The 11,234-nt window shown below is 39.0% G+C and overlaps 1 protein-coding gene across 8 annotated transcripts; it reads left to right on the forward strand.

The window, feature by feature from the left end:
• The first annotated feature begins 1,706 nt into the window (after positions 1-1,706).
• Positions 1,707-10,611, forward strand: im:7151449 (complement decay-accelerating factor, GPI-anchored). 8 transcript variants are annotated; one of them, XM_034533076.1, is made up of 14 exons: positions 1,707-1,757; positions 2,371-2,602; positions 4,057-4,242; positions 4,355-4,454; positions 4,911-4,981; positions 5,215-5,403; positions 6,562-6,600; positions 6,742-6,840; positions 7,040-7,117; positions 8,838-8,876; positions 8,963-9,004; positions 9,108-9,159; positions 9,927-10,002; positions 10,287-10,611. In XM_034533076.1, exons 2-13 carry the CDS (start codon positions 2,521-2,523, stop codon positions 9,982-9,984), a joined length of 1,035 nt encoding a protein of 344 aa, XP_034388967.1. In that variant the 5' UTR covers positions 1,707-1,757; positions 2,371-2,520; the 3' UTR covers positions 9,985-10,002; positions 10,287-10,611. The 8 variants fall into 8 exon arrangements, with proteins under 8 accessions (XP_034388967.1, XP_034388971.1, XP_034388969.1 ...); XM_034533080.1 differs by having other exon boundaries at positions 4,132-4,242; XM_034533078.1 differs by lacking the exon at positions 9,927-10,002.
• Positions 10,612-11,234: the final 623 nt, after the last annotated feature.

Below are 11,234 nucleotides of genomic sequence, written 5' to 3' on the forward strand. Positions count from 1 at the left end.
GTCAGACCAGTGAGACCTGCAGCCTTCTTTTAATATCCCACATTCTAGTGATTTAATGTGCACAATCAAATACAAATAATCCCCTCTCCTGGTGTTTCCTCACTGGTTCACTTTGCTTTTTTTAATTTTTGTCATCTGTGTTTCTTAGGGAACTCATGGGTGGAGGCCCCAGTCAACAAACTTGCATGGTGGAAATTTGGTGGTGGAGTGAACTCCCTGAAATGGGAGTGTGTGTCTGTCTGTGTGTGTGTGTGTGTGTGTGTGTGTGTGTGTGTGTGTGTGTGTGTGTGTGTGCGTGCGTGTGTGTGTGAGGCAATGAGGCACAGCCCCCTTTGTTGGAGAAATCTGTGGAATGTAAGACTTTAGCCCAAAACCTCACAAAGTGGCTCCGGCTGTGTGTTGGGGTGTAAACTATGAAAAACACCCCAATCTTCATATAGTCATTGTTTATGTGTTTGATTGTTGTTATTAGTGGCAATAGTAGTGAAAGTAATATTATTATTATTATTATTTTCCACGTGGCATGGATTTAAATTGTAGTATTCTCACATGTATGATGATCCCTTGGTGAGAGTGTACAGACGTGGAGGTCTGAAGCTGAATATAACAGAATGAAAGGTTTCCCCCTCAGAGGACCAGGGGAGGGAATACCCCTGTTTTCCAGGACACACCCATCGTTTCATAATGTTGGCGTTGGGGAGACGTCTCCACTTCTTACTGGGAGGAGGGACATCTGAGCGGCTCCTACTGGGAGTTGACGTGTAATCTCTACTGGTTGTCTAAAGAAAAACTCGCATCTTCTAAACTATCATTTGTTCCGATGTGTCTTCGCTTTATTTTCTCGGGTCGCTCTGAGACCTCCGTCTGTGCCTGCTGTCGAGCCAGACGTCGGAAGACGAGAAAATAAGACTTTTAAAATAGGAAACTTCCGGTTTGGCCTTTCAAAATAAGACAGTTTCTTTTTGCTGCCAGATAGCTCGCGAAACAAGCATGAAGACACACAGAGAGGTGGGCGAGAAGTAAATGTATGAATGACATGAAAACATAAACTAAAATCCAATCAACCCTACAGGAATGCAAGACGACCCCCTGCTACAATGATGTTATATATTAGGTTATATGTTAGGTTGTAGTGGATTTTATATACACTTGCACATGTAGATAAGAGAGGTTATGTTTTAAATTAATACATAAAGAAAGATATGATCATTAATTTGAGGAATATTCTGAGGAATGTATTATGAAGCATAAGAGAGGATCACTGTTTTATTATTCTGTTTGTTAATGACAAATGTAATGATTAATTGTATGATGCATGGGAATGAATGGATGTTTTATTGTTTAGACAGTAGTTAAAGGGATGCCGATTGAAACCTGAGATGTTGCTTTTATTCTGTAGGCAGGATAATAGGGTTTTATTCTGAAGGGGAACTTTCTGTCCTTCACCGGAAGTGTGATCTTTAACCCCGCTAGTTTATCGATTTGAGGCATTCTTTGAAGTGGCCAATGGAACTAACCCTCAGGTGTGAACCTCATGTCTTATTCGCTGGTCAGCGTAGCATGCTGTGTCTCTGAAAGGTATTTGCATGAATACCTCCACTAACCAATGGGAGCTTAGCTCAGCGAATGCACTGCGAATAAAACTAATTGTGAGACGTGAATTTGGTCTCTTACGTGGTGACGCCAGACAGAAACTGTTGGCTACGTCAGGAGACTGTGGAAGCGAAGCCATGTGAGCGCGTCCGGGCCTGGACCATGTATGTATACAGATGACTCTTGTTTGTTATGATTAAATAATGATTATTATATATCTCTGGCTTCGGAGCTTCTTCTTCCAAGCACAAGGTAGCTCGAGACTCTCTGAACTCTTACAATATATATATATATATATATATATATATATATATATATATATATATATATATATATATATATATATATATATATATATATATATATATATATATATACACGTATATACACGTGTGTGTATATACATATGTCTGTGTATGTATATTGCGTATGTGTATATATATATATATATATATATATATATATATATATATATATATGTTTATGTATATATGTGTATGTATGTGTATATGTGTGTATATGTGTGTGTATGTATATATATATATATATGTGTGTGTGTGTATATATGTATATATATATATGTGTATATATGTGCATATATATGCATATATATATATATATATATATATATATATATATATATATATATTTAAATTAACTACATGTGTGTTCCCTGTTACTAAATAGTACTGTTGATTCAATGTGTGGAGACTATCACTGCTTTTATTAAGAGGGACACTATTTCGTCATTTCCGGCCACTGCCGTTAACTTGACAGTCACCAAACGGATAGCAGTGTGCTGCGTTCAAGGGAGCCTCACTTTTGACCGGCAGCGCAGCGACTCGCATCTCCACTCCGCCTCTCCGGAGAACTCGGACTCGCAGAGTCCGGATCGGGGTCTTTAGTAGTCTCCTTCCTCCGCCCGGCATGGACCCTTCACCGGACACCTGCGGACGGCGTCGCGTCGCGTTGCTGCTGTTCCTGCACCTCTTGGTCCCGAAGGCAGCAGGTCAGTTCATCATCAGTTTAATGAGATCACAGTTATCACATGAGAGTTGTAGAAAGAACAGCCTGTTGCAGCCGGTCGTGTCGACTCCACAGAAACACAAATGTTCATAAAAAAAGATTAGTCAGCAGAAAGTTATACAAGACTTGTTATACAAACTTTGTTTTCCTGTACTTATTCACTCCGTGAGATCCTGGGGTGAAATTACAAATAACTATATGAATATACACTCAGTGTCCACTTTATTAGGCACACCTGTACAATAGTTTGCAAACTTTTTACTTGACGCTGTCATATTGAAATTATTGTAATTTGTGATTTTGGGCTATGAACTGAATTGAATTGAATATTGGTGTTTTAATTCATGTAATTGCATGTTTAAGCATTGGGGTGTTAGGTGTTACACTAATGGAAAGGACCAACATTATAAACACCTTTCGGTATTATAGTCCAGCACCACCTATTATAAGCAACACCACCTTTAACTACGACCTCTGTAATAGTTCGATTTACACATTTTTTTTAGATGATAGATGTTTTGGGAGGTCTGTGTAACGAAGTGACCGCTGAGTGAACAAGACTAAATACAACATACTAGGAACCTCGTCTCCGTAGGAGTATTTAAGGTTTATGAGATGAACTGTCGAAACTAGAGATTAATTAATAGTTAATAATTAATTAATAGTTGAGAAAGAGTCTCTGTGTTAGTCAGAGATAAGACAATTTCACTAAGTATGAAGATGTCAAGGTGGACTGTACAAAAAGTTGATCAGGTTATGGAGGACTTGATGGATTAAAAACCCTTTATTAATGATTTATAACATAATGACAGTCACGATTCATTAACAAAAACCTTTATTATTGATTTATTAACGTATACAACTGCAGATCTAATGGATTTAAAACCCTTTATTATTGAGTTATCAACATATATTAGTCACGATGGATTAAAACCCCTTTATTAATGATTCATAACATATATAACTGCAGACTTGATGGATTAAAACCCCTTTATTAAAGACTTATAACATATATAACTGCAGACTTGATGGATTAAAAACCCTTTATTATTAATTTATTAACATATACAGCTGCAGACCTAAAAGATTAAAAAAACTTTATTATTGAGTTATCAACATATATTAGTCACAATGGATTAAAACCCCATTATTAATGATTCATAACGTATATAACTGCAGTCACGATGGATTAAAAACCCTTTATTAAAGATGTATACCATAAATAACTGCAGACTTAATGAGTTATTAGAAAGTCAGAATCTGAAGAGTATTCATAATGGATTACCAACATTTAGAATTGCATTACTACCTTTGCCAAGCAATTTCATCACATGCATTTCTAATTGGTAAATCTGATATTCGCTTCACATATTATTTTATCACCTGAGTTTCAGGTGAACTGTTTTATCGACCGATTTTGTCTCTTTTCCTCTCCAGCCGACTGTCCTAAACCTCAGGGACGGGTAAATATTGTCTTAACCAACGAAGCACTCCTTATGAATGATTTTCCAGAGGGTGTGGATGTCACTTTAGAGTGTGCTAATGGCTACGTTATTGAAAGTGGCTCTGGGAGCATGACCTGCGTCGATGAGAAATGGACTGAACCAGATCTCACCTGCAAAAGTGAGTCCCGTCCCCTTGAACTCTACACCTTCACCAACCAAAACCACTTAAATCCTTAAGTCCTTTTGAGGTTCACGCCGCATTCCTTCATCTGTTTGTGTTCATATTACAGAGAAGGACTGCGGGACCCCTAAACCCCAGCCCAATATGAGCTTTAACATCAGCGCTGGTACCCTGTTCGGGGCCGTGATGAAAGTAGTCTGTGATAAAGGGTGAGTGTGAATAAGAAAAAGGAAGGATTAACATGATGATGTTTTTTTGTTTTTTTTTCATCTAACTCCGCCATCTGGTGCGATTGCATTTTGGAAAAAAAGAAATGCGTATAGAAAACGAGCGTGGGCACATATCGGTACATATGTCATGTCATTTACATCCATACAAAGCATCTCTCTTTTTTGCTGCTCCGCCTGACGGTTGTCGGGCAGAAAAATGAAACCAAATAGTCTGGAAGAGACAAATGGAGCCGTCACAATAGAGTCTTTACGTTATGGTTTCACTGATTAGCAACGAGGCTTTTTCTTTCGCCAACAAAAACTGAGGTCATTGTTAATACTTAGTTCTTGACTTCGCTCTTAAGGAATGTAGTTTTCCAAGTTGAAATTACCATTACAGTATCCAATTCTCCTTAAATAAACAGTGCTGAGTTATTTTCCTTCATCGTGCTACAGATTCCAGGTCGACGGATCCAGCTACAAACAGTGCTATGCGTCTGGGTGGAGTGGAAGAGCCAAGTGTGGAAGTAAGCGTCCCCTTATGTTGTATTTTCTTTAAGAAGCCCAAACCAGAGGCATTAAAACAATTGTTTCCAACAACAAAGACTTGTTTCTGCCGTTTTAAAACGCTTGCCGCCAGCAGCCGCGTTGTTGTTTTCGTCTTCCGTCTGTTTTTTTTCCGGACTTCGTAGCGCAGTGTCAAAAAAAATATGGATTATTTGTTTTCAGTCCAAATTAACGTTTGTTCCCGACTCCTCAGTTGTGACGTGCGATGAACCCGGCGAAGTGACCAATGGCAGAAGCTCATGGGAGTCTCAAGACAAGCCAAAATATGGAGAAATCATACAGTACGTCTGCAACGAAGGATACGCGCTGGTCGGGGGAAACAGCGCCGTGTGCAGCGAAACTGGCGAATACGATTCTCTGCCTCCCGCATGCGAAGAAGAAGGTGAGCGAACTCGAGGCGTTGCACGTACTGTTTGAACTCGTTTCAGGACCACACAGCCTGCTTTGCATGTTTTAACCCATTATTTACAAATACAATTCACATTACTCATTACGGCAGATAGATATCCGGTTTCCCATTCATTCATTCAACGCAACATGAAAAAACGGACTTAAGATGTAAACAATCTCATTTGTTTCCATTGCTTTTTGTTAACAGCGCACGATGAAGCAGCTGTGAGAAAAATGTAGTCGTGGAAATTTATTTTATTTAGCATAAGCTCACAACAGGAGTAATGTGGAGAGACGCTTTCCACATGGAGCAGCACTCTATAATTTACAGAGATCCAACATCATTCTCCCCGTGAGCAAAGCACTGGGGCGGAAAGAAGGAAAATCCCCTTTAAAAGGGTACAAACCCTGGGCAGAACCCGGCTCTGTCTAGGCGACCAGCTGTCTAGTCCGGTTGGGATGGAAAAAAACTGTTCTTAATCCTGGGCGGTGTGTTCAAAGACGTTCAGATATGAATTACATGAGAGTTTGACCCTAACCCAAGAGCAACGCCCAAAAATGAGCGTATTAAAATACTAATGCTATCGTGAATACATTTCATTAAATTCTGCCCGGAATGTAATAAATCAGCAGGGCAAAAAAAAACACAAAAAAAAACAATGCTGTGCTTTGACATGTTGGAGTTAACGGACTAAATCTTGCGAAACCGCAGGCGTGGTCATAACTTTTCCGGGCCCTTAATGGGATTCTTAATAAACACAGACTTGGGAGATCAGTAACCAAACAAACAAACAATGATTGTAACTGTATTCAGTTAGATGCGGTGCACATGTACGACAGGTGTATTCATAGTGTCTCTGAGGACACGCGGCATCGAACACGCGGACGTCGGGGCTCTTAACATTTTTCTATATTTTTCATGCCTGAGCTCACTCCGAGCTGTTGTTTACCATCATCGCCATACTTATAGTCTCCTTAACCCCGAGGTCAACCTGTCTGATTTGTCCTTCACCAACATTGAGTGTATCTTTGCGAGGCATATATATATATATATATATAGTTGCATGCTCCACCACTAATTGTATAAATGGCTGATGAACGGTACTTATTTCAACCCCAGATAAATTCAATAGTTTTCTTATTATAACAGAAATGGCAACACCAAGAGGATCTACACCTCCAGCACAAGGTATATACTTTCATAGAGAGATAATTACTGATACAGTAATATATGATCATTTTTCCACTCCACCCTACAAGGAAACAAGTATATTAAGAAGGCTTTCCTTTTAAAGGTGGTAAAAAAAATAAAACTGATTATTTTCCACAGAAGTGACCACATCTACAGAGCCGTCTGCCTCACCCACCGCTCCCAGAGTGGCGGGTGTCACAACCAGTGCGACACCCGCTGTCTCGCCTTCAGTACGAGGTACAGAAAAGTGCCTCCGAAACGAGCCCATCTGCGCATAACTCAGTTTAAAAAACACCTTTTCGGGGCGCACAGCACGTGAACGCATTATGTGCATGCCACATGCTTCTCCAGAGATTGCTTCTCAGCTTGACAAATCACTTTCATTCCGTCCGAGCTTGAGGAGAACTAAGAATCGCTCTGATCGCTCTGTTCAAAGGTGGCAGTCCCTTTTCCACCGCTGAGGGTAAAGCCACGACAACCAGTCAGACGTCAATGGCGTCATCTTCACTTCCAGGTATTGAATGACTTGAAAGCTGCCGTTGAGTTTGAATCTTGGATTATTCTCCAAATTTGGTTTATTTGCTCGTTTTAGTGGAGGATGGAAATAGTTATTTTGTCATCACTGTGGGCTGAAAAAAAAATATGCAAGGTTTGATGGTGCAGTGTGAAAAGGTGTGGCCAGAATTTCAATTCAACATATAGAAAAACCATCATCAACAGATTGGGAAGAGGCCACAGTGTTTTTGCTGTCAGACGTCGTATGTATCGATATCTACTCAGACGAGCATGCTAGCCAGCTAGCCCCGCCCCCTTCATTTTCGTGTAATACCACTTCTTCCTCTAGAGGCGATAGTGAGTCGCGAGTGTTCAGTCCGCCCCTCATGAGTAGAGCTGCTACGATGGGCTTGTCACGTTGTGTGTGTTTTTTAAACACGTTGGATTCAGTCCATTAAACAAGATATCAAAAGCCCCCGTTTGTTGGCGCAGTAAACACAAAGATGGCGGACGTAGACTGTAGGCCGACGCCACGCATGAAGATTAGAAGATCGCTCTGTTGTTTTGGCTAGTTTCAGCAGATTCTTCATATTTATGTTTTTCTTTTTATATAACTGATGACTGTACATTTTGGATTTAGTGTTGACATTTGAAAAGATTAAATACTGCCCCCTATTTATTTGTTATGTTGTTATTAGTAGCTACACCTTACACGGTGCTCCTTTAAGGCACATGCACTGGATCTGTTGGTCAAACATGAGATGCTGGTTATGAAAGGAAAATAATGAATAGTGGAAATTCTAGGCGGCACAGTATAGTAGAAATAATGACTAATGACTCCTGTGCGATATAAATCCATCTACTAAGAGAATGAAGGTCAACAATATGATCAGCTGACCCTTTTAAAGACAATTCCTGAAACACTTTTAACTTAATGAATAATTCAGCATTTTTGGGAAATAAGCGTATTTTCTCTCAGACAGAGAATTGGATGAACTGAAGTGTAAAAACAACAATGGCCATTTCTTGTGGGGTTAATGGGCTATTCCTTTTGGCTCTGAAGAGTTGCCAGGCAACCAGCGAAGATTCAAGGAAGCTCCATTTAGTGGGAAAATGTGTTTTTACACCTTGCAAATAAATAAAGCAAACAAGATTTTAGTTAGTGAGTTTTTAAAGGGGCTTGTAGGGGGAAGATGTTATAGATGTTTCCCGTCTTTCTGCTAAGCTAAGCTAAGCTAACCAACTGTTGGCTATAGCTGCATTATTAACAGACGCACATGAGTTGGTATCAATACTCTCATTTGACTCTCAAAAAAGCAAAAAGCTGCGATTCCCCAAAATGTCAAACTATTCCTTTAACACTTCAAAGTATGACTCTTGACTTCTTTGCCTTGTAATTATTATCTTTATGCAACGCGGATAATGATGGGGTTTAATTCACCCACCGAGTTTGAACTGTCATTTCATATTTGCAGGCATGTCTCCCAACCTCGGTGCCCTGTGCCAATTAATATACTAATGTTTGATCTTTTTTCCTCCCTCGCTGATCCGACATGGAGACGCAAAGATAATGAGCCGAGGGCGACGCAAAAAAAAAAAAAAAACGTGACACACAGCGGGCTTTAAAGCTGTAAAAGGAGACAACCAGTGTGTAACAGGCTGTCTTGTGTGTGTTGATAATGGCGCGCCGGTCCAGTTCAACCAGTTTGCGTAATAATGATACTATTTTATTCCTGCAGGCGAGCATTTTGGGGCTGTAGATACTAACAAGGATATCGGTGAGTTCCTGAGCCGCAGTCCTATCAAGCTGTTAACGTGAGTCATTATTTATGCTTTTCCATTTCACTTTGCACGTGTCTTTCAGGGTATATGCCTGTTATCGTCAGTGTGATATGCGTCACCTTAGGTAATGTATTATTTCTCTTCTTTGAAAAGTCACACTGAAGCTAAAGTTTTGCAGTTGAAATTCAAAATGCTGTAAATCTTTTTCTTTATGATTTTCTTTACAGTCGTGTGTATTGTCGCGCTCTTTTTACACAAGTTTCTTCTGAAGAGAAAAGGGTGAGATCCGATGTTTTGCTCTTCAACTCTTTAAAAGCACGCGTCTGACTTTGCTTTATATCCCCTTTGCACTTTCTGCTGTTTTTTATTATTATCGTGCCTTAATATTTGTACTCTCAGAACCTCAAATGCACGGTAGCTTAACAGGTCAATATTGGCACATATTTCCGTGGAGCAAATACAGCATGCAGTGACGTATTATGCAATCATTTATTAGGAGCTTTGACTGCAGTCAAAGTTTTTTTTGAACTTGTTTGAGGAAATCTAGATTGTGCTGAGGAATGAGGGAAGTCAACAGGAAATCCTCTAATAAAAGCTGTTGTGGCAGCGGCAAGGAAGAGAATGCCCGAATGAATCGAGATGTCTTTAATGATTCAGTTCGATGAAACGTACAGGAAGCGGGATGACATATTTTATGACAAGTGACAAATTTGTTTGACATTCATGTGACCTGAATATGACGAAAGAAAAACTAAATAATTGTTATTCATCTCGTGAAAGTCACTTGGAGATAAACCGACTCGTTCCTTGCACATCAATCTCATATAATCATGTGCATGCTTCACTGCATTGACTCAAGGTTGAAGCTAATTAAAAAGAATAATTTAAAAACACCCAATCATTGCTCACTCAAAGTGTAACACTAACATTTTGGAATACTAATTAACTATGCAATAAAACACCATACGGTGAACTAATACAATTTAACATAAAAGTAACATAACTCAATAATTCTGACACAAATTCCTCATTTGATGACACCATAGCTCATATGACACCAGAGAAGACCTGAAGCCGGAGTTATTACAGTTCCAAAATCTTTAGATTGCCTGCCTGACTAAGGTACCTCTCACTTCCTGTGTATTCATTTTTTGAATTTTTTTTATCAAGAGCCGTATTGCCATAAAACAACCAAAATAACTGTTGAAAAAATTGTGTTTCTTTGCTCGTTAACTTCTCTGAAAGAAGATAAAATACTGTCTTTCGAGTGAGAGCATGAAGTAGACATAACGAATGATGCCAGCAGAGCATGATTGGTGCTGGTTCCCATTTCTTTTTTTTTGCACCACTGTGTGAATGAACTTCAAAATAAACACTTTTGTTTGTTTTTTTTCTTCCATTTCTAGCTCTGCAAATGGAACGGCGCCTATCTATTAAAGAGCATCTGTGACCCTGGAGGGACGTGCCAAATAAACTGAAGCAGTGCCTCACCGAGTCGATTAGGGGGGGTCACTTCAATGTTATTGCACTTCAAATGGCAGATAATCGAACATGTAAAAGTATCATAATTTAAATCAAGCATCCACTGACGAAAAAGCACTTTTTTTTTTTTTTTTTAAATGATTTTGTGATTTGTTATTAGTTTGAACATTTGTAAATACCTGATGCCACTATATTATTAATATTTGTACATTATTTATGTAATAAACTGGAATAAACTCCTATGAAGTATTTCAAAAGGACCTTTTTTTCTTTAGACTTTTTGTTCAAACATTCGAGTTTGTTAATCTCTTTGAAATACGAGAGGCCGTGTGGAACAAATATATGTTTTGTTAGGACTCGTGAAAAGGTGAATTCAGGAGGAATACAATGCGGTGAATTCAGTTTGCAGACTGACGTGGCGACTGATGAAGATACAATCGGCTGCATTCTTTGCCCCCTGACTTTCTTTTTTTGCCACTGTGTATTGTTCTGGAGTTATTTTCCCGTAGACCGTGCGACATAAATCTCTTTCATGAGAAAGAAAAGAAAGAAACGACCACCAATGGAACCGTGTAACAATAACTACTAGATTAAGTGAAATTCTCAGGAAAGGTGTTTGCAATGTCTCTGACCTTGAAAGTGTATCTCAACGTGTTAATGGAGCACATTTAATAAATGTTGTTAATGCAGCCACTTACATCAAACTTTTAACTACCGGATCTTTCTTTTGTACTGCGTTGCATTACACAACAAATTATTTCAAAGGGGAAAAAAATCCTTCCATTCAAAAAATAATAATCCTGAAGCGCATATTAAAGCATTGTACACTTGCAAAGCAGCAGTTTTTTTTATGCCGTAAAGTAAAAGCTCAA

The sequence above is a fragment of the Cyclopterus lumpus genome, chromosome 5 (genome assembly GCF_009769545.1).
Source record: "Cyclopterus lumpus isolate fCycLum1 chromosome 5, fCycLum1.pri, whole genome shotgun sequence".
NCBI lineage: Eukaryota > Metazoa > Chordata > Actinopteri > Perciformes > Cyclopteridae > Cyclopterus > Cyclopterus lumpus.